The 22,677-nt window shown below is 46.0% G+C and overlaps 1 protein-coding gene and 1 long non-coding RNA gene across 2 annotated transcripts in view; one reads left to right on the top strand and one right to left on the bottom strand.

Annotated features, from left to right (window-relative positions):
• Positions 1-1,157: 1,157 nt before the first annotated feature.
• Positions 1,158-22,677, bottom strand: part of LOC105240843 — a 196,594-nt gene continuing 175,074 nt past the window's right edge. Inside the window, exon 6 of the mRNA XM_034662502.1 lies at positions 1,158-5,381. Within this exon, the coding sequence (XP_034518393.1) occupies positions 5,113-5,381 (269 nt within the window). The 3' untranslated portion in view covers positions 1,158-5,112. The remainder of the gene's footprint in view (positions 5,382-22,677) is intronic.
• Positions 12,137-21,832, top strand: LOC105240842. Its single transcript, XR_859861.3, has 3 exons — positions 12,137-12,394; positions 17,290-17,646; positions 21,818-21,832. It is a non-coding gene; the product is annotated as an uncharacterized LOC105240842 (long non-coding RNA).

Here is a 22,677-nt window from a genome sequence, read left to right as displayed (position 1 = left end):
TTAAACAATCTTTGAAGGAAAGAGCTGCCTGGGTGACTCAGCCCGTTAAGCATCTGCCTTTGGCTCATGTCATGATCATGATCTCGGGGTCCTGGGATCAAGCCCCATGTCAGGCTCCCCTGCTCCACGGGGGGTCTGCTTCTCCCTCTGCCCCTCTCCCTGCTCGTGCTCTCTCTCTTTCTCTCTCTCTCAAGTAAATAAATAAAATCTTTAAAAAAATCTTTGAAGGATAAATGATAGCCATCGAGCCTATCATTATTTATAAATCCGTGATTAAACTCCTATCCACTATTAGCCCCTCTTCCTCCTAATTGGGATCTACTGAAGTCAGCTATAATTCTCAAGCCAGTAAACCCTCAGAATCATGTGCTAGAAAAATAGTAAACTCCTTAATCATCAGAGATTAGGAATCTCCTAACTCTACCAAACCAGGAAATATTAGCCCATTAAATGTCGTAGTTTAGAGATGATGAGAGGAGTCCAGTGACTTCCCAGAGTCTTGTTGCAGGATTTCAGAGATGTCGGTGCCTGGAGGGAATTAAGGTAAGCAAACAGGGTTTTCTGATGGCTACCTGTCCAAAAGTCACGTCATACTTAACTGCTGGGCACCCTGATAGTTTAATTCAGGATGAATGAAAATAACTGTTCACTTCTTGCTAGGGACCCCGCATCTCCTTAGGTAACAGACTCTGTCATAATCAAGGCCATCCTAAGCGGGCTTGGAAGCCCCAAGAAAGAAATGGGGAGAATAGTGGAGCCCTCGACTCCCCTCATCTGCATGAGGAGAGCAGACGGAACTGTCCGCAGAGCAGCACATCCTCAGACAGCAGCCTCCCCTCATCTTTCCATCTCAAAGCCAGCGAGGCTCGTTACTGGCGTGCTTTGTCTGACCCGTCAGCTCGGAGATGTTCTAAGAGATCGAGTCAACTGTGCAGCTGCTGAGCTTTGGGCCTTTTGAAGGCTATCCCAGAACATATTTGGACAACATGAATTCTCAATACCAAAAGTTAAAATTATTATAAGTCCTTGGGATCTCATGCACAGCATGGTGACGACAGTTAATAATGCTGTATTGCATATTTGGAAGCTATTAAGAGAGTAAATCTTAAAAGTTCTCATCACAAGAAAAAAATTCTGTAATTATGTGTGGTGACAGATGTTGACTAGCCTTACTGTGGTGATCATTTCGCAACACATACAAATATCAAATCACTATGCTCTACACCTGAAACTAAAATGACGTCGTATGTCAGTTATACTTTAATATAAAAAAGGCAACTCTCTTATTTCCATGATGAATAGAAGCCCAAATAACCCAAAGGGCAGATAATAATACAGTAAAAGTTGTCGGACCTGAAAATGAAGTTACGATGTTTTATACAGAAGCTTCAGCTTTCAAATTACACGTTTATCCAGATAAACACATAAATTGTCTCCTGGTACCAAGCATCCGATGGGGAATGGATGTGACTATGTGCCTCCTGGGTGACAGTGAGACCCTTACTCCAGACAAAAAGTGGGCATCCTGGATAAAGCACCAAGCTGGATATCAGGGGCATAAATCCAGCTGTCTGATTGGCGAGATTTAGATCCATCCAACCTGAGTGAGTAACTCACCAGAAAACAGACAGATGTTTGTTTGGAGTGTGAACATGGGTGAAGTCTTGTCTTCTCTTTCCATCACTCCCTTTGGTTCTCTGTGTCAGTCAGGTGAGTAAACGCCCAGCCTGACCCGGCAGCGACTTTTGTCATCATCATCTGTGGCTCCCCACAGTGTGGACGGACAGCTCCTTGCACTGTTGCATGCAAACTCACGCTCCCATTATTTTATATGAGAACACAACGCTAACCCCCTGACCCCCTGCCAGCGCCTGGTCACCCTGAGTAAACTGGTCCCGCATCTCACATGGAGCCAAAGGGGGAAATGAAAGCCTCTTAAGGAAAAGTCTGTTGAACATAAAATAAAGGTGCCTTCGGAGACCCAGACGTAAGGCAATACTTCCAGGTGTGGCCAGGGGAGGAGAGGAATCACTTGAGCAGACTGCTAGAATAATGGAGCTCGTGAGTACGTTAATAGGTGGGAGAAATGTTCCTAAATGTCATCCAGTAATGCAGCCCTTGCCCCATCGGCCAGGCTGATAGGTCCGTGTAACTGAATGCAAACCGCCCGGATTCCAAACGCCCAACACAACCGCCAGGGATGCTGAGCGTGCATCCAAGCGCTTCACTGAATTCATCTAGAATAGTCTCTCCTCTGATGTCCAAGCCAAAGGGAAAACCTGTTCCCAGACAGAGCGGGGGTTTTAAAAACTAGGTGACTATTCCCCAAGGAGACATTGAGGACATTTGCCTGCATGCGAAATAAATCGCGATTGAGAGAAATCAATTATGGACCCATCTGCAGTTCATTAATATGATCTGTTGAAAAGGAGGCCAGATTCACCAAGTCAATCCGAAAGTCTAAAAATAGCACTAATGTGAGCCTGGCCCAGTGCATGCGAGGCAATAAAGAGATGTCTACATCTGCCAGAGCCAGAGTCCCTGGACACTCCCTCACTCTTTACTACTTATCCTCAGTGGTAATTGGGAAGGGAGGCATTTATCTGCTTTCCAGAAAAAGCAAAACACATTCCATGAGGATCACTGTGGCCAAAAATATCATTCTGTGCTGATGCAGGAGAATAAACGGACGTTGTCTTCCTGCTGCGTAAATCCTACATGTTTCAAAGATCTCGGAAGGGTCTCCTCTTAAATTGTTCAAAGGGATACATCTCCCTTGAAGAGACATGGGAGTCACTTGGGTGCAATTGGGAGATACACAGATGATCGATTTTTTAAAGAGTTGATTCATCGTGATGCATTTATTCAAAAAAAATAGAACTGAACACACCCAACCCCTGATTCCGAGATGTTGCTTGGGCATTAAGACAGGTGAGAAGGGCAATTGTTCCAATATATAAATGCTAAATACATTGGTATAGGTGGTCTGCAAAGATGGGAAAACAGAAATCAGAGGGTGGCACAGGAAGGAAAACGCTCTGCTAGGGCCGAAGCCAGATGGGTTCCCACAGTGCGGACGAGTGACGTGGGGCACAGTCATTTTCACAGCCTCACTAAATGCAGCACCACCAAGCTCTCTAAATGCCCAGGGGGCCATACGACATGAAGAAGTCTTAATCCAAATGAACAGAGTGACAGAAGAGAATTCCTTTTCTGATCTACCATTTCTGGGCATAATCTCTGACGGTTGAACCAAGTGTGCCCATTGCCCTGGAGGGGACAACAAAGACTGCTTTGCTCTTCTGAGCCAGCCTGAGGCTATGGGCACAGGGAAGGAGGTCCTGCAGACTTCTGACAGCTTCTTCCAACTCCCCATGACCTCATCCCTGAGAGAACAAGCAGGAGCTTTTGAATCACACTTTTTCATGTCCTGGGCTGTTGAGGGATGCTCTGGTAGGAGACACGTGGACCCTGGAGGCACTCATATGGGATTGTGATTTCCGAGGCACCTGCACTTTGCTGGGGAGGTCATCTTGGGGAGCTGGCCATCAACTCACATGGAGGAAAGAAGAGTTTGAAGCCTTTTTACTTACCAATAAAGCTCTCATCCCTGGCTAAATAAACTGTGGCTTGTGCCACGATGGAATACCGTGTGGCTGTTAAAAGCAGCGAGTTAGAGCAGACATGGAAACAGAAAAAGAAGAAGGAGTTGCAGAATAACATTTTAGCATGATTTGCTTTTGTGTAAAAAAAGAGGATTTCAATATGCTTGCATATAAACACAGAGTATTTCTGGAAGGATTTACTGAAAGTGTTAACGATGGTTGCTTATCCAACAGTGGTAGGAGAGGGGGCACCAAGTGTGGGAAGGAAACTTTTCAGCTCCACTCTCTAGCTGTCTGTGTGTTGGCAATTTTTGCAGTGATCTATACAGCTTTGATGACAAAAGCCTTTTGAAAGATAGCAAACGATGGGAAAATATTCCAAAGCTACGTCAATGCCCTGGGAATAGCAGTCCATGGGACATATGTTAGAGTGAGCCGTTCACTTGCATTTACAGAATAATCACAATACATAATATACACATTACCTAGTCATCATTATGACATAGGCTCACATTTACCTAATAATCATGATCCAGAGTGCATAGTGCATGACCGTCCTACGTATGAAACCTCTTTGTGCAGAAGCGCAGGATGGACAGGGAGCCCTTGCAGTAGCTGGGGTGCGCATGAGCCTGGACCCCCCTGGCTCCAGCTGAGGAGACAGCCCCTCCCCTGCTGGCTGTACTCGCAGCCCCAGGTGGAGACCCCTGTCCGAGTCGGGGTCTAGCTTAGCCATATCACACACGTTAGCTCTCATCCTCACGGTGTCTCTTGGTCGTGGGTTCAATTTTTGTTTACAGATGAGGAAATCCAAGCTTTGGAAGTTTACCCCATGACTGTGAATGAGAAACTAACTGCCCATCAACACACACGCCCTCCCGGCCACAGCACGAAGTTCTCACTGGGATTATATTTCTCCGCTGTCCAGTCAATGAAATGTGGGTGTCACTTCGGGCTAACGTAAGCTGCACTTTCTCTCAGCTTCTGTGCAGAGATCGCCAAGGCCCTAGGGGACGGCATAGCCACAGCTGGAAGGAGCCTGGGTTCCTGCATCACCACCTGAGGATGGTCACCCACGGACCTGAACAGGACGTAAGCATCAGTGTGAAGGCTCTGAAACTGGAGGGTCTCTTTGTTATTGCCGCTCCCGTTACCCTAAGTAATGCAACAAGCAAAAGGAAGTACCAGAATGCCGGTAGATTTCAAAGGATAGAGGGGAGGGCCAGGACACCAGGGCCACTCGCCTTCCACACACCCTCCCTCGCCGCCATGCTGAAATGCGCCCAAACCACACTATGTACCCACTCAGCTCCTCGGAGGCCTCAGCCAGCCACCCGCCCAAAGGGGGGCCCTGGGACCCAAGCCGAGTGGAGAAACCAGAGTGTAAATGTGTATAGCACCCCAGCCACGCAACCCCGCTCAGCTGCCTTTCTCTGCACCAAACATGATTTGAGGATGAGGATGGATGCCGACCCCCTCCACACTGACTCGTGCCCCTAGCCCTTGTCTAGTCCCAGATGGAGAGGCTCGATGAGGTCCCGAAACTATCTACTCCAAAAGGGACTGGGAAGGTGGGGGTTGGGATCAGAGCTCCAAAAATCTCTATTTTAGAAGATGTCTCATCCCTGGCATGACAGGTGGCCCAGAAAGATCTGTTGTCCAGTGAAGGGCCCTCTTCATGAGCTGTGGGGAACTGAAAAGCCATCATCTTTGAGGAACATGGAATGTCGCTTTGATGATAGGTGTCGTCTTTAGCTTCTCCGTCCAGACGTGGTCCTGCAAGTGAAAAAGGGATAGGTACTGATAACCACACAAATAGGGGGAAAGAAGCAAGGAGAAAAAAAGGCGAGGGTTCCTTGATGACATTCGGGGGCACCCTGAGAGGAAGTTTCCACCCTTGCTCTGTTCATTAGCCCCTGCTCTAGCGGACCTCACAGTCTCCCAGCATCCTCTCGGAGAGAGCGGTTGTGCTGGCGATGGACTTCACATCTGTGCGAGGCCCCAGAGGAGTCAGTGAGAACCACGTCACCTCCCACTGCAGGACTTCCATGAAGACAGCATGGCTGGCTGATGGTCAAAAAACAGAAGTGAGGCCCAAGCCCGGGAGACAAAGGAGGAACTGCCCAGTCAAAACCAATCAGAGTCCGTTGGGGAATGAAAACAACGTGCTTCTGTGGTAAGCCTATAGAGAGGCTCTTTTCTAATATTTTCCAAGACCTCAGCTTGTTGGGGTTTTTGTTTTGTTTTGTTTTTTATAAAATCCTACGCAAGAAAACGTTACACAGAGGCCCTGTTACAGCAATTTCTTCACAAATGTTGCATCACATTCTCAGGGGTGATATTAGCATTTAACCATACTAAGAACCAGTAGACACAGATATCCTGAAAACTCAAGTAGTTAATTTCCTCTTTCAATGCTAAGTGTTTCAGTGATGCATCCAGAAGATTCTATGACATTTGTTAAGAAGAAAGGTAATCAGTGATGTTCTTTCAGGAGAAAACAACTAATTAATTTTCTTAAAGAAGAAAAACCATATTTTTTTCCCATTCTAGTTTCTTAAAGAACTAGAATAGTTGGGAATAGTTCTTGATTAAGTAGCTAGCATGACTGCATTTATCGGTGGTGTCATTTTCTGGTTTCTAGCACCGTAATTGTCTGTATGTTGATACACTCAATATCCTGACAACAGATGTTTCCTCCAGTTCGTAGGAGATGTTCACACTTTGTTCCAGGTTCTCCTGAAGGCACTGAGGATCCAAGAGTGATGAGATCAGCCCTCGTGGAGCTTATATTCTGATGGAATAAAGACGTGAACCCCAAGAAGCTAAGCCCCCTGTTCATATTGACGTCTACACAGCAGACCACACGTGCTGTAAGGTACATTTCATCTGTGTATCCAAGTGCCCCAGAAACACAGCAGGAAACTTGAATCAGCCCTCCTCATGACTTCAGGCCTTTCCCTAACTCCAGCAAGATGGGCCAAAATGTTTCAGCTCCTAACACAGGGCAGATCTCAAATATAACATGGGACTCAAAAGCAGTCGGTGAGATATTGCCCCTTTGGTGAGTGTCTGATTGGTTCCAGAGGAAAGATTTTAGACAGCCTGGCTCAGAGCACACGTCTGGAAGGGGAGTCCTCGGGGCCTGGGTTTCTGGCAGGCCTCTGGGCTGAGGGACTAGCAGGGCTCTCTACGTGCTCACACGTGATGTACTGTGAGACACACAGCCTGTGGAAGCCAGTGGGGTTTGCCACGGGGCCAACGCACTGTCCACCTGCAAGCTGCTAACCTCACTCCACCAGCCCCTGATGAGGGAGGCTGGGACGTGTTTTCAGGGAGTGGGAGCCTCTTAAGGCTATAATCATGTCCATCGACTTCAATTAACTAATATCACAACACTGTGATGGAGTCTTCAAGAAAAGATACGAAAATGGCCGTGTTGTCATAGAGCTGAGCCCATTAAGGAAAGTTGACCGTCTTACTCCGGGCCAAGCCAAGTGGTGAGTCAGTCAGGGACAGGGCGGACATTTTCTTTTCAGTAAGTTGTATTTCCTTTGATGAAACAAGTAATGGAGAAGCCAGACACAGAACGACAAATGCTGTAGGATTCCACTTATATGAGGTCCCTAGAGGAGTCGAATTCACAGAGATGGACAGTAGCGTGGTGGCTGCCAGGGGCTGAGGGCAGGGGGAGGGGGAGTTAGTGTTGAATAAGGACGGAGTTTCAGTTTGGGAAGATGAAAGATCCTGGAGGTGGATGAGGGTGATTGTGGCATAGCAGTGCGAATGGACTTAATGCCGTTAAAAAACGGTTAAAGGTAAATTTATGTTATGTAGGTTTTATCACAATACAAAAAAGTTATGGGACTACTCATTCTGATTCTTTAATTAGCTCATTGGAAGATTAACTGCATTCTGTTCAGCATTTTCCTTCTGTATATGTGCTGGCCTTTCCACAAGGCTTTAGATGGAGATTCTTAAGGACAGGGACTATTTATCATTTACCATTTGAGCCCCACAGCACCCGTACAAAGCCCTAATACATAATGCTGGATAAATGTTATTTGAAAGGAAAAAAAAAAAAAAGAATGAACACATGGACCCAGCATTCCCTCATCAGCGAAGGCCATGCCCCTGCACCGTGTTTTTCCTAAAAGCATGTCCATAGAAGAGTAACAACAACAAAACCAATGGACATTATTGAGTGTTTTGCATTCAGAGTAATTAAGATTTTCACTCCAAAAACCCCACCACCATTAAGTACAGATCTGTAGGCATACTGCAAGCTTCCTGCCTGCATTTCCCACAAAGCCGTCCTCATTCCACTCTAAGAAGAGGGAGGACTGATGAATGAATGAATACACGAATGACTTTCCTTCCCGGTCCACGGGGCTAGATTGTCCCCAACCAGGGAGCAGAACCTTCCATGCAGGGAGCCTTCCTGGTCCCTGGAGAGGTAAAGGAACCACCTAAAGTTGGTGGGGCGTCAACGTCCCTTTCCGGGGCAGCTCCTTCCTCTGGGTGAGACAGGAAGTGATCACCAGCTGCCCTCCCGCTGACTCAGCCATGAGACCTTTACAGTAATCTGACTTCACGGCTCGGGTGCTTCCCTGGGCAAAGACTTTCTCATTTTCTGGTAAAGCGGATCTCTGAGGCGCGGGAAACAGCAGCAAAAGAAAAGAACAGCAGAAAGAGACACTGGCGTTATTCAAAGCCAGAGAGCATGCGTGGCACAGGGGAACTGAAATGCCTTTTTCCTCGGTTCACTTTTCAATGCTGAGCAACCCTCCCGGTGTCCTCAAATTCCTAAGAGTTTTTTTTTTTAAAACATCTCACATTTTGGTACTAAATAAATCCAAGCATTTGTGCACTCCAGTCATTTTTAGCAAAGAGTACATTAGCTGTTTTCTCTGCAGAACAAAACCAAAACCTCATCTAAATGAGAAGCTGTGTACAAAAATAAGGGGGAATCTTCTGGTTAGTGCAGCAGAATTGCTAGGAGTTTGGCCAGGGTTCCTGGCCCGCTTAACCATTTTCTGGTGACATTAAGTACATTCACCGTGTTGTGCAACCCTCACCACCAACCATCTCTAACGACTAGGGCGATCTCAAAATATGTAATCATAGTGAGAAAGCTTTTTCTGGGCTCAGAAATTCAGAATGACAGAAACTATCATTTGTGGCATTATCATGGAGGAGAATCTGAAAAACCTCCGGCCACAAAATACCTAGATATGCCGTACAAAAATAACAAACATGGTTTTAAAAGCACAGCTGAGATCAGTAAAGGAAATCCCTGAGGCCAAAGCCAGCTGAGCACCGGAGCGGGTGCTGACATTTTGGCTGCTGTGGGAGCTCTGGCAAGGAAAAAAGTCACCTTGAGTTTCATAACCTCAGGTCACACTTCACACAGCCTTGGGGTTTAAACTGACACACCTGTACAGTCTGGGAACCCCCAGCCTATAAAATAACATGAAGAGAGTCCCGTTCTAGTCATTTCGCAGCGGTACTCACTGCAGCAAATGGGAAGTTTCTCTGTGGCAATTGATCCCCAACCTCAGCCACACAAGATTCCCATCCCGAGTGTTCTGTGAAACAGAAGCTCACGATCAAAAACTACAGAATGCTTCAAGGGACACGAGCACGAAGAACTGGAGTCAACAGACACAACGGGCAGCATGGGTCGTGAACCTTGGGAAACCCAAGAACGTCGGGTAGTGAAATGATGAGAGGGGGCTAAAAATGATGGTTAAGATAATTTTAAAATGTAAAAGGGAGGGTCAAAATTATGCACAAAATAATCACACTCTACTTTAAAAAAAAAGACCAGGCTTATCTGAAAAAAGACCAAATATAACTTCTAGAAATGAAATGTGTATCATTAAAAACAGAAACTTACTGAGTGGGTTTTACGATCAGATTAGACAGCTAAAAGAGAGAACGTGACCCAGGAGACGGTGTGGAAGGAGACCACCTGAAGGACAGCACAGAAAGACAAACAGACTTTCAAAAGGAAAGAGAAGTTAAAGACACGGGAGATACATGAAGCCCTAGCATGCATCACACAGGAGCTCTGGAAAGAAAGACTGGAACAAGAGGCAATATTTTAAAGATGGGGGCTGAGAACGTTCTAGGAGAGGATGAAAATCAGATTCAGGAAGCAAAATTGGTTTGAAGCAAGATACACAAAACTAGACCCATTGTAAAGAGAAACTGCTGAAGGGCAAAACCAAGGGCGGGGGTAGCTTGACCGTAGACTTTTCAGTAGCACAAATACAAGCCAGCAATCAGGGGACTCTTTTCAAAGCACCAAGAGAGATACAGGACGATCTTACTCCGTTTACAAGCTAAAAATAGCAAAGGAACAAACTGAGGCTAAGTCATCGATCATGCTTAGGGTTAGTCATAAAAAGTTACTTCTGTAGGAATGACGGACTTCGTGGGGGGGTGGACTGCACAGGGTCCCCACTCTTGGCCCAAAGCTCTTCTGTCCCTGGCCTGAAATTTCATAATAATATTGAACAAGGAGCCCTGCAGGTCCAGTTTTCACTAGACCCTACAAATTATGCAGCTGGTCCTCCATACACGCCCTGAGGACCTGGTCCCACTGAGAAGCAAGCAAGCATCCTATACAACGTGGGGTCAAGTTCATTAAAACAAACCAAACATCATGCAGGAAAATATGTCTTGTAGCTTGAAAGACAGAAAAAAAGATTTATGCCAATATACTTGACAGGGTTTTTCAACTACAAGTGTTCGAGTCTCTTGTACACGGGGAGAGAAGGGAAAACCAAGCTCTGTCAGGGATAGTACCAGAAAGGAGTGAGATAAATCCCCAAAAAGCAAATACCCATTAAGCCAGGTGGCTCGCACAACGTACCCAGGAACTGAATAAAACATAGTGGACGATGGTGGTGGAAAGAAAAGTATCTTTCTCAAACACATCAACAGAAACACTCCACAGGGGGCGCTTGGGTGGCTTAGGCTGTTAAGCATCTGCCTTCGGCTCAGGTCATGATGCCAGGGTCCTGGGATCCAGGCCCCGTGTCAGGACTCTGCTCAGCAGGGAGTCTGCTTCTCCCTCTCCCTCTGCGCTTCCCCCTGCTTGTGAGCTCTCTCTCTAAAATAAATAAATGAGATCTTTAAAAAGGAAAAAAGAAACACTCCATGGCATCACTGGTGAAGTCTATATATTGGTCCAAATCCGAGAGCTAGAAACACCGAAACACCAATCAAAACAATATAAAGGAAGTCCCTCTGCTCCTTCAGATTATAACAGGTAATGATGAGGAAAGGCTGCTTTAAAAAGCATCACAATGCATCTCATTGTTTAATGTTTTTGTTATCAGAAGATTCTGGTAATATCAGAAAGTGCCTTAAAAAGCAGGAAAAAGTAGCAGGACTGGTATGAAGCTACCTGATTCATTATTTTTTCAAAGGCTCAAGTTTAAAGCCTCAAATGAGAGTGGGAGCACTCCATTTTAACAGGTTTTCACTATTACCCTGATTTTTGAAGAAATGAAGAGTTAATTAAACCATGTGTATTGTATTTGCAGCCATTTTGGTCCCTTAGACAAAAAAAAAAGTTTCAAACATCTAATAGAAAGTACCATTTTCAGACTAAAAATTCAAGAGTTGCAAAATAGATAGCCTTGTAATATCAGAATTAAAATGGAAACTTTTCATCTGTAGTTTCTGAGGTTATGTGGGTGGGATGGAGGAAGATGGTGAGCCCCGGCCCAGTGGCAGATGAGAGACAGACACACAGAGACAGAGACAGACACAGAGAAAATGATGGTTGCAAGTCTCTACTGGGTCTTGGGGGCCGCGTCTGTAGTTTTTCATCTGGAGATGGTTTTTTTTTTTTTATTGTTTTTTGCTTTTATTTTGTTTTTTATTTTTGTTATTTTGGTTTTTTGGGAACTGCTTCTGACTGTCCTCGTGGAGGCAGAGAGTGAAAATTTCCTAGGATATGAAACTAACAAGCACTAGTGAAGGACCGCACTGGATATAAATGCTGATCCCCTTCAGACCTATCCTCACACCGGAAAGGGGCAACGCAGAGAGTCCTTTGGAAGCCTTTCACAACAGTTTAACTCTTCGCTGGTCCAAGACACTCCCTCCCAGATGGGACGTCCGTCCTGCGTGGCGTGGTTCAAGGAGTAGAAATTGGGGGAGTGGGAGGGATGAGTTCAGGAGGAGGGCTCCAGACTGGCTGCACCTGAGCGTCCCCGGAGTCCACACATGCCTGTTTCTCCTTCCTTCTCATTCCCTCTCTTCCCTAGAGAACTCTCTGAAAATGGCTCTCGTGGCCGGTTTCTTTCCCTCCCAGGACAAGCTACAGTGGGAGGTGGGAGTGTTCGCACATAGGAGGTTTAAACAGGGACGTCTGAGATCAGGACTTGCGTAAAGACACAAAGAATGGCCTTCACATGACAGCTTCTGCCTAGCTTTTCAGCCTCCTCCTCCTTCGAAGATTCGTCCAGTTTGGCTTTGATGGCCAAATGTCCACTCCTTCCTCTTTCGGTCTTTGTAGGCATCTTGAGTAAACAATGACACTATGATCCAGCATGTGCTTCTCTGTGTGCTTTGGGGATGTACATTTTGTGGAAATAAAAAAGAGAACTGTTTCTGCCGTTTTCCCATGCAAGGAAGTCGAAGGTTTGGCCGTGGTTTGCCTGTTGGTTTCTAGCCCAATGGCCTGGATAAGCCACACGGATGGGTGCTTTTGCTGTGATGAACATACCTCCTTTGCTAGTCCAGTGAATCGGACCTAATTAAAATACAAGGTGAGCACAGAGCAAAAATGCTAGGAGGAAGAGGAAGAGAACACAACAAGGTAAAATGGGTCATTAAGACAATGAAGACATGGGGCGCCTGGGTGGCACAGCGGTTAAGCGTCTGCCTTCGGCTCAGGGCGTGGTCCCAGCATTATGGGATCGAGCCCCACTTCAGGCTCCTCTGCTATGAGCCTGCTTCTTCCTCTCCCACTCCCCCTGCTTGTGTTCCCTCTCTCGCTGGCTGTCTCTATCTCTGACGAATAAATAAATAAAATCTTTAAAAAAAAATTAAAAAAAAAAGACAATGAAGACAAAGGGAAGGAAGGAGGGTGATGTCACTGGTGGTACATTCTAGAAGAGTAGCTGGATAACCCCCTTCTCCCATACAGAGTCCTACTGTGAGGCCAGCAGCACAGGGACTAAGGCATAGCTCAGAACAAGCAGCCAAAGCTTCCAAGTCAAGATCTTTCAACAGATGACTGCATTAAGAAGTTGTAGTCCATATACACAATGGAATATTACTCAGCTATCAGAAAGAACGATTACCCAACATTTGCTGCAACATGGATGGGACTGGAGGAGATAATGCTAAGTGAAATAAGTCAAGCAGAGAAAGACAATTATCATATGGTTTCTCTCATCTATGGAACATAAGAACTAGGAAGATCGGTAGGGGAAGAAAGGGATAAAGAAAGGGGGGTAATCAGAAGGGGGAATGAAGCATGAGAGACTATGGACTCTGAGAAACAAACTGAGGGCTTCAGAGGGGAGGGGGGTGGGGGAATGGGATAGACTGGTGATGGGTAGTAAGGAGGGCACGTATTGCATGGTGCACTGGGTGTTATACGCAACTAATGAAGCATCGAACTTTACATCACAAACCAGAGATGTACTGTATGGTGACTAACAATATAATAAAAAAATATTATTATAAAAAATAAATAAAAATAAATAAAATAAAATTTAAAAAGTTGTAAAAAAAAAAAAAGATCTTTTAAAAAGCTGGTGCACAGTGGACCTAGAAGGACATTTTTTCAGAAGGCGGTACAGGTATACAGGAGACATTTGAACACATCCAGAACATTGAGGGTAGCCCAGATCAGAAAGCAAGTTCACCCTCAAGTTTATTCCTTATTTATATTTAGCGTATTTCCTGAATGTGTCTCTTGCACTATAGTTCATGGGCATGTAGGACGAATGATAAAAAAAAAAAAAAAGGGCAGTCCCTGCTATTAGGACTTAGAACCCATCATCTGAAAATGCATGCCAAGGCAAGCTATTTCTGGGGACCGTTTTGTATGCCTGCTTGCTTTTTTTTCCTACCAAAGTTTCTGGGAATGGCTGCATGAACGTGCATTTGACAGAGAGCTTCTGTAGTCCAGGCTTCCACGACTGAACAAGGGACAGAAAACCCTGGGCAGACCAGCAGAACGAATCCTACTTGGGCAGAGCCTTACAGAGACAGAGGATGTGTCTACCCAGTCACAAATGCAGCCTGCCAAGGGACAAACATATTGTTAAATATTTTTTGTAAGCTAAAAAAAGAAAAAAGCTCCTCAAAATGCACATCGTGAGGAACTTAGTACAAGAGCCAAAGCCATGACAGTCGTATCCTTAAAAATGCACTGGGGATGGGCGCCTGGGTGGCTTGGGTGGTTAAGCGTCAGACTGTTGATTTCAGATCAGGTCATGATCTCAGGGTCGTGGGATCGAGCCCTGCATTGGGCTCCATACTGGGCGTGGAGCCTGCTGTGGAATCTCTCTCTCCTCCCCTTACCCCCCAAAAGTTCGCAGCTTTCTCTCTCTCTCAAAAATAAATAAATATGAATAAAATGCACAGAGGTAGCAAAGCAGAAAACTGTATAGATTTCGTGTTTTGGAAGAAAACTTTCGAGGACCAAGTAACAGAAGGGAAAGCTGAATGAGCGCATCGTTGCTGTTTCAGCCTGACCACTGCGGGTTCCTGGGTGGCCCCCGCCCCGCCCAGAACAGTTGTCTCCAGAAAGGGTGAATCACAGCTTTCCCAGCACCTGGCACCAATGCCTACCCCTGCTTAGCATTCTTTCACTTCCCCTTCCCCTTTCATCCACAATCTGCTGCAGGAGGCCAAGAGAAGGGAAGAAGGACCGGAAGGACACAGGGGCTCACAGCAGAACTGAAGCCGCCGTGTGACCTCTCAAAGGAAGAATGATTAAGAACTGTGGCCCTGATTTTGAATCCTGCCGTTCCTTCAGGATGCTTACCCATCCAACAGCCACTACCTACGGTTCCTTCTCACAGTATTGCCTGCAGGCCAGTAGACAGCTGTGCTTTCTATATAAGGACCCAGAAAAACACGGGAATGATTAAGAGACAGCTCGTACCCAAGATCGAGGGCTATGGCAGGAGAACAGAGCCCCCATCCACTTGCCCCCAGGGGGAGGATCCCTAAGGGGCATACACTTCCCCCTTGCAGGGCCCAGTGCAAAATGAAAATGCACATCCTTGTTGCAAAGTTATTAAGAATTTCAAGACATCAACAGCAGAGCATCAACCCAAGTACAGGCCCTTCCAAGCCTGGAGTCCCACGGCCAGCGCAGAATGCACGCCCACGAAACTGGGCTAGCCTGCGGGATCAGACCGTAGCCACCTGCCCAGAGACGCTCTCCAGGAATCACTTCCCTAACATGTCACCTGCCCACGAATCCTCATCTCAGGGTTTGTTTCTGGGAGCCTGACCCAAGACAGGGCCTTGGATTTGCTACATGAACTTCTTGAAACCTCAGTTTCCTTCATTCTCAGAAATGGGAGGAAACAGAGTGTCTTGTTGAGCTGCTGGAGAATCATGTGAGATAACGCATAGAAAGTATTTAGCACCGAGTCGGGCACATAACACGTGCTCCATGAACGCTAGCCAGCTAACAGCCTTGTTATTATAATTATGAACAAAATTAAGTGCCTTGCCTTCACAAGCAATTGGCCTCCCTCTCCAGCCTCTTAGACTTCTCTAGGCCAAGGTTGGATGCCAGGATCGAGCCATTCTGCTAAGAACACCCACACACCATTTGTGCTTTAGAAACCTCTCTGTTCACTGAAAAGCGTATCACTAAAATACATAGTCGATCCCCAAACCCCAATGAGCGCCAAGACTCCAACCAAGCCAAGACGTTCTTAACCACTTAGAACCAAACAAAAGAAGGCAAGCTTCAGGACAGCAACGGTTGGTTTCACTTTATCAACTGCGTATTGATGACGTGGTCACCCTTGCTCTGTGTGGGGTATCTAAGGACACCAAAGTATCTAAGACACAGCCCTGCTCCTCAAGGAGCTGATAGGTTCAGCCAACTGAGTCAGGATAGCCCAAATGTTCTCCGACTTGGGAAGACTTGATGTTTGGACGACCTGCACGTAGCATGTGACATGCGCTTGGCCCTCTGCTTCTTGAGTCCTGATACGACGTGTGGACATGACTGGCTGGAGAATGGTCCTCCCCAAACATCCTGTCCCCCCAGCAGCATCTCCTGTGTCTTGCTCACCTGATCAGAGGACTGGGATAGGATGCCCTCACCATCCCTGCAGAGAGGGGCCGAATGTCTGCAGCTGAAGATGGATAAGTACCAACCCCTGACCGGGACACTTCAGCTCTGTCAATAGCACATCGGAAGTGCTATGCCTGCCTTTCAGAGCTGTTGTGAGAATCAGCACGTGCGAACTTCCAGCCCAGCTCCTGGCAGGAGGTACATGTTCCGTGTTGTACGTTGGACACGGTGACATGTGGTAGGATGGACAAGCCCTCCTGCGGGAAGGAGGGACCTTATGCTTGGAGACGTGGTGTTCCTTTCCAAACCTACCAACCTCAAGTATGTAGAGATCCAAGCACAGGACCAGGGTGAGAATTTCTGGATTCTCAGATTCGACTCATTACTCACGCGCTGTGAGGACCGCAGAAGAGGTACCCAAATTGCAGAAATCCTACAGCGGAGTCTCCTGTTCTCGACACCTTCGCTTCTGTCCCGACCACCTACTTACAGAAGTCATTTGCCCCCGAAGAATTCATCCCCAGGGCTCAGAAATAGAATTTTCTCCCTCATGTCAGGGTTCTCCAGAGGAACACACCCATAGGGCGTGTGCATACAGAAAGGGATTTATTTTAAGGAATGGGCTCACACAATTGCTGGCAGGTCTGAAATCTGTGGGGCAGACTGGTGAGCGGAAGGCCCAGGGAAGAGTTACTTTTGCAGTCTCAAGTCTGGAGGCAGAAGTCCTTCTTCCTTAAGAGCCTCAGTTTTTTCCACTGAAGAACTTCAACTGATTGGATGAGGCCCACCCACATTATGACAGGTAATCCGCTTTCTTCAAAATCCACTGATTGAAATGTTATTTATATCTAAAAAATACCTTCACAAGGACATCTAAACTAGTATTGGGGTACCATAGCCTATCCTGGTTCACATATAAAATTAACCACTATGTCCCTGTAGTGTTTGTTTGTAATCCTTGTTGCTGAGTGAGGTTGATGTCACTATACAGGAATGAAGTGTAGGAGATGAGGTATAGAACCTTATAGGGCAAAACTTCTTTCAAAATGTAAGCTCCTCATTGACTGTAAGTTACTAGAAGGAAGGGGACATGTTGGATTGGATTCTGATCTCCACTGCCAAGCCCAGGCACATAAGAGATGCTTCGTGACAGTAAGCATCATGGACTGTGGATCCAAATGGCCTGGGCCTCCATTCCAGCTCTCCAATAGACAGGCTGTATGATCTTGTTCTGGTTATTTAACCTCTCTATGCCTCATTTTTGTATATGAAAACAGGAATAATAAAGTGAAAACAATAACTGGTATGATGATTAAATAAATTAATATTTGTAAAATGCTTACACCAATATCTAGGTGTTTTTAATAGAATACATCTCTTCCCCAGCTGTGGACCACAGATGATACATCATTGCTCATTGTGTTACACCACCATCTTCAAAAGTCTGAGCCTGATGGAAGGTCCTTGCATCCCCTGGTCCACAACGAAGAGTATAAGGGTGCAATGCACAGATGCTTGGTTCTGAGCCCACCTGCCTGCCCACACACTGCCCGGCTCAAAAAATGCAGCCATCCTGCCATGAAATTCTGCCCAGGACACAAGATCCTCACAAGCTGAAACTGCTCACAGTCACCAAGAAGAACAGGACACAGTGTCTTCCAAAGATTTGCCTTTATCTTTGCAAGGAACATAGAATAAAATGAGCTCCTCCCTCTGCATGGCCATTTTTCCTGTCTCGAAAATGTGAGTGGTGGTGTTGGACTTAGTGTATTGAGCTTCTCCTATAAAGGCTGATTATTTAATTCAGTATTATTTTGTAATGGGGGTAAGAATAATGGTGCTGGCTTCACCCATCAGCATTAGATTCAACCCAATTTAGAAGCCAAAGGATGATGATGATGATATTAAAATTGCTCTTATTTCTAGTATTCTTAAACACCTTTGAGTAAGATGAGAACAGAAGCACCAAGGACTCTTAGTCATCAGATGCAAAAGGAAATTCAATCTATAAAAGCAGATAATGAGCTCAAGTACTTTTAAAAGTCCCTCAACTTGATTCGAGTGATTCCTGAGTTTCTAATTCTTCCCAGACACCACCGAGTAACTGGCACAGCTGGCTGGAGGATCCTTTGGTTGTGGTGTGGAGGGAGTGGGGAGAGGGTGGCCACAACAGTGTCTCCCCATTATAGCACTTGGAGAAAATGCCAGCTTTGCCCCACTGCTGGGCCTCCCAACACGGTGTTGATTGCGGCCATGGGTTGGAGGACCAGCCTGGGTTGGGCGGGCTGTGGAGTCACTTTCACAACTGCCTTAGCCATCTCTCAGCCCTGAGCTCCTCTGAGCTTTCAACACCCAATAACACCCCTCCGTGGGACCCCTCAGATCCACTAGGATCCACTTGGAGCAACAGTAGTGGGCATGGGGTGGGTGCAGGGCCAGGAGTTGGGAAGTGCTGCCAATTCAAATCCCCCCGGGGGGGATGAGAAACAACAGAATGGACCTGTCTGGAGAACACAGACTCTTTCACAGTAGAATCCATTCTTCAAAACCAAAACGTAGTGGGAGCGAAGTAGGTGAGGGCGGAGCTGTTTTCATTAAAACAAGGGGGCGGGGCGTCCAGAGCTCTGCTTCTCCTCGCTGGACCCAGCATCGGCCACTTACCAGCTGACTGGCCGTAGGCAAGGTAATTGCCCCTCCGAGCCTTCGTTCTTACCCGCAGAGCAGAGAGAGGCTTCAGAGGACTTGTTGAGAGGATTACGTAAAATGACGTACAGATGGCAGCAAGCGTAATGCACGGGTACTTGCTAACAGTTCCTTCCCCTCCTCTCACTTGCGGTGGGTGAAGGTGAAGAAGCAGCTAAGCTTCATTCCCTAAAATGTTCCCGAGTCCCAGATGAAGCTCCAAGTCCTTGGCTGGATAAACTATATGGGAGACCCCAGAGGTGTGGGGGTGTTGGGGATGGGTCTGCCTTAGACCGCAGCCACGACAGAGCAAAATGTGGTAACTGTCCCTCACCGGTCATTTCATAGGCCACCTATTAATTCCATTGTCCTTCCATCTCCAAGAGAACAGGTGCGTGATGGATCTCTATTCTTTCCCCTGTGTTCTAAGATCCGTCCACTGATGGGCTCTGACGAGTGGTTCTGAAACCTAAGGACACAGCCCCTTGGCGGCCAATGCCCCTGCAGTTCCTTCTGTAGCCACAGGCTTTGCAGCGGGCAAGAATCTTGCTTCTCACTGCAATCAGTCTTGGGCATTTTCCTTCTGTGCTTTGGGGCTTGAAGGAATATGACCACATACGAGTTCATCACAAATGCATTTCCAAGTAACTGGTTCTGCTTTTACACCTTTTAAATCTTGGTCCAAAATGGAGCTTCTGCAATCAGATTCCATCCCCCCAATTCCACCTTCCTGGAGGGAACTCACTGAATCTCGAGAGACACAGTCTTTGGCATTTCCACCCCAATTACAGCTTTCCCCAAACCCATTTGTGGCTGCCTCCTTGTGATTGCTGAAACATCCATTTTGGATAATTTCCCAAATAACATTGTTATTCTTTAACTTAAAGGCTTTCTGGAAAACAACAACTACAAGCAATGAGCTCATTAATGTAGCTTAGTACACAACCAACATACTGGGTAACAACAGCACTTAATACACAAATAGCAATCAGTTGGAGGATCCAGTGAGGAAAATGGTATATCCTTCAAGAGTTGTTTTTTTTTAAATGGCAACACAACAAAATATCTGCAAAAAACTTAAGACTCGGGCAAAATGTCTCAGAGAAAAACCTTTAAGAAATACTAAAGACGAGGGGCACCTGGGTGGCTCAGTCGGTGGAGTGTCTGACTCTTGATCTCAGCTCCGGTCTTGATCTCACAGTTGTGAGTTCAAGCCCCACATTGGGCTCCGTGATGCGTGTGGACCCTACTTTAAAAAAAAAAAATGCAATAGGAGAGTAGAACCAATGGAAACACCGCGTTCAGAGGAAAATTCATCATCATGTCAAATCATAATCATGTCAGTATCTCCATGATAATTAACAACATCATCATGTCAATTATGTTAATTTATAAACAATGAGATTTCAATACAAATATCCACTTTTTTTAACTAAATAAGCAGATTTTAAAGTTCTCATGGCAAATGAAGCAAACAGGAATAGCCAGGAAAAGGAAAAAGAAAACAGAGCAAAGGGGAAAAAAGGAAGAAGAAACAACCATCTCACATATCAAAGCACGCCATAGTCTCAACAAGGACAACAGCACTGTACCAGCTAATGGAGAGACAGCCCAGTCGGTGGAATAAACTAGAAATAGACCCAGTTCTGGTCAGAAATTCAGTAAATTACAAAGGTGACATGTCTAATCATTGGGAAATAGGCCAGTAAATGCTATCAAGACAATTGAAAAAGAGTTAAGCATACCACACCATACCCCCTATTCTGCCACAGCATCAACTCCAAATGGATCAAAGATAGAAAGGTTTTAAAAAATGAAACCATAAAAGTTTCCTGGGCAAAAATTTGCCAAGGAAACATGACAAATTCCTGTAGGGCCTTGGAGTATGGAGAGCCTTTCTTTTTTATCCAGAATCCATTAAAAAAAAAGATTACAGTATTTTACCACCTAATTTTTTTAAACCTCTACATACACACGCAACATAAGCAAAATCAAAAGACAACAATGTGGGGGTAAATATTTGCAAGTCCTATCACAAAGAGCTAATCTTTCTTTGACAGGAAAAGAGCTCTTGGAAGTAATTAAGGAAAAAGATGAAGCCAACAAGACAATTTTTGTTAAATGGGCAAAGGATACGCAGAGGCAGCTCACAGAAAAGGAAATGCAAAGAGGCTCCTTAAACAAATGGAATGATATTCAGTCTCACTTTAATAGAGGAATGCAGATTAAAACTGCAAGGAGGGGCGCCTGGGTGGCTCAGCCGGTTAGGTGACCAACTTTTGTTTTCAGCTCAGGTCATGATCTCAGGGTCCTGCGATGGAGCCTTGCATGGGGCTCCACACTCAGTCCAGGGTCTGTTTGAAAGATTCTTTCCCTCTGCCCCTCCCCTCACTCATGAGCTTTCTCCCTCTCTTTATCTCTCTCTCTCTCTCTCTAATAAATAAATAAATAAATAAATAAATAAATAAACCTTTTTAAAAAAAATTGCAATGAAATGTTCGTGTGGCAAGGCTGTGGGAAAAGAGGCTCCCTCCTCGATGACCAGGGGCTGCATATATTGTACACCCCCATTCAGAGTATCTGGAAAGCCTTGTAAATATCATAAACACGCTCACCTTTGATCCAACCATCCCACTTGCAGGAATTCATCCTATAGATGTACCTGCACATGCAGGAAATGTCCCAGGGGGGCGCTGTTCATAGTAGCAAAAGACTGGAAGTAACCCAAGGGTCCATCAATAGGAAACTAGTTAAATAAATTTATGGTGCGTCCATAAATAGGACACTATAAGCTGTAAAAATGAATGGAGACACTCTCTAGGCACTGATTTGAAAGATCTTCAAGATATACAATTAAGCAAAGAGAACAAAGTCCAAACCCATTTAAGTAGAATGCTAACTTTTGTCAGCCTTGCCACCAGGGAATTCTGCTGGAGATTCAATGTGCATCTCTCCTTCCTTAAGTGAGATTGAGGATCCTTCCATTCTTTCATGAGCCATTTACATTTCCTTTTCTGTAAAGTGGGGAAAGAAAAAGATAAAACTACACACACACACATAGGCACAATAAAAATGCCCAAGAAACTACTCTTGGTGCTTACTTGGGTTGGGTTGATGGCAGCAGGGGTAGAAGACAAGCTTTTCACAGTTTTGATTTTTGCACCGAGAAAATGAATTATCCGTTCAAATATAAACGCAAACTAAATTAAGTCTTTCCCTACCAATTCCTCAGGCTCCCGCTAAGCCTATCATGTTCCCATCTGTCAAGTATTTTTCTCACCTCTAAATTTGACTTTGGAGGACAGGGCAAGTTGGGGGTGCCCCACAAGACCCAGAAGGATCGCCCCGTGTGAATGAATGGACTCCTGCCCATTTGTAAAAGATGAAGTCAGCAGCGGGGCTATTTTCGCCACAAGAGGAACCCAAAGTGCTTGCTCTGGGAAGAAAGGAGCCACTGAGTCGGACCATCTAGGCAGAGCAACTTTGTCCATGGGCAGCACGTTTCTGCCGCCAGCCCAGGAAAGAGAATGTTCCCAACCCGAGCATATTTCCTCTCCAGCCTTCCGTGCTGCAGCTGGACACAGAGCCGACCTGACTTCCCCGCTGTGTTTAGAGCTCTGCCTAAACTGCTCTCTGTTGGGCTCAGTAATGTGCAACTGCTCTCTGGTTGGGCTCAGTAATCTGCATTTCTCTTGGAGCGCCCGGGACAGCAGCCTGTCACCCCCGGCTTTAAATATTTTCCCAGCCTGAGGGACCCCTGGCCACAGCTTTGTTTTACCTTCCTTTGCGGAAGAGCAAGAGTGGGCCAGGGCTCTGCAAGATGAGCCGGCGCATCTGACGCACATGGAAAGAAGAAAGCAAACTCGCGTCTCCAGAGCTGCGGGTCCCCGCGGGCTTCGGCGCTCACAGCTCTCCCTTTGATTCCTCAGATTTTATGAGCTTAGAGCACAACAAGCTGGAAGTTAGCAGAGCAGCTGCCCCAGGAAAGAATGTGCTCGTTCCCCCATTTGGGACTTCAAGGGAAAGCACTGAGGGGCGTGGGGGCGCAGGGAGAGGGGGAGACTCCAGGTCCTCCAGTTCCCACCAGTCTGA

This window comes from Ailuropoda melanoleuca, chromosome 6 (genome assembly GCF_002007445.2).
Source record: "Ailuropoda melanoleuca isolate Jingjing chromosome 6, ASM200744v2, whole genome shotgun sequence".
Lineage (NCBI taxonomy): Eukaryota > Metazoa > Chordata > Mammalia > Carnivora > Ursidae > Ailuropoda > Ailuropoda melanoleuca.
The sequence above is the reverse complement of the archived record's forward strand: the minus strand, read 5'-3'. Positions and strand labels throughout refer to the sequence as shown.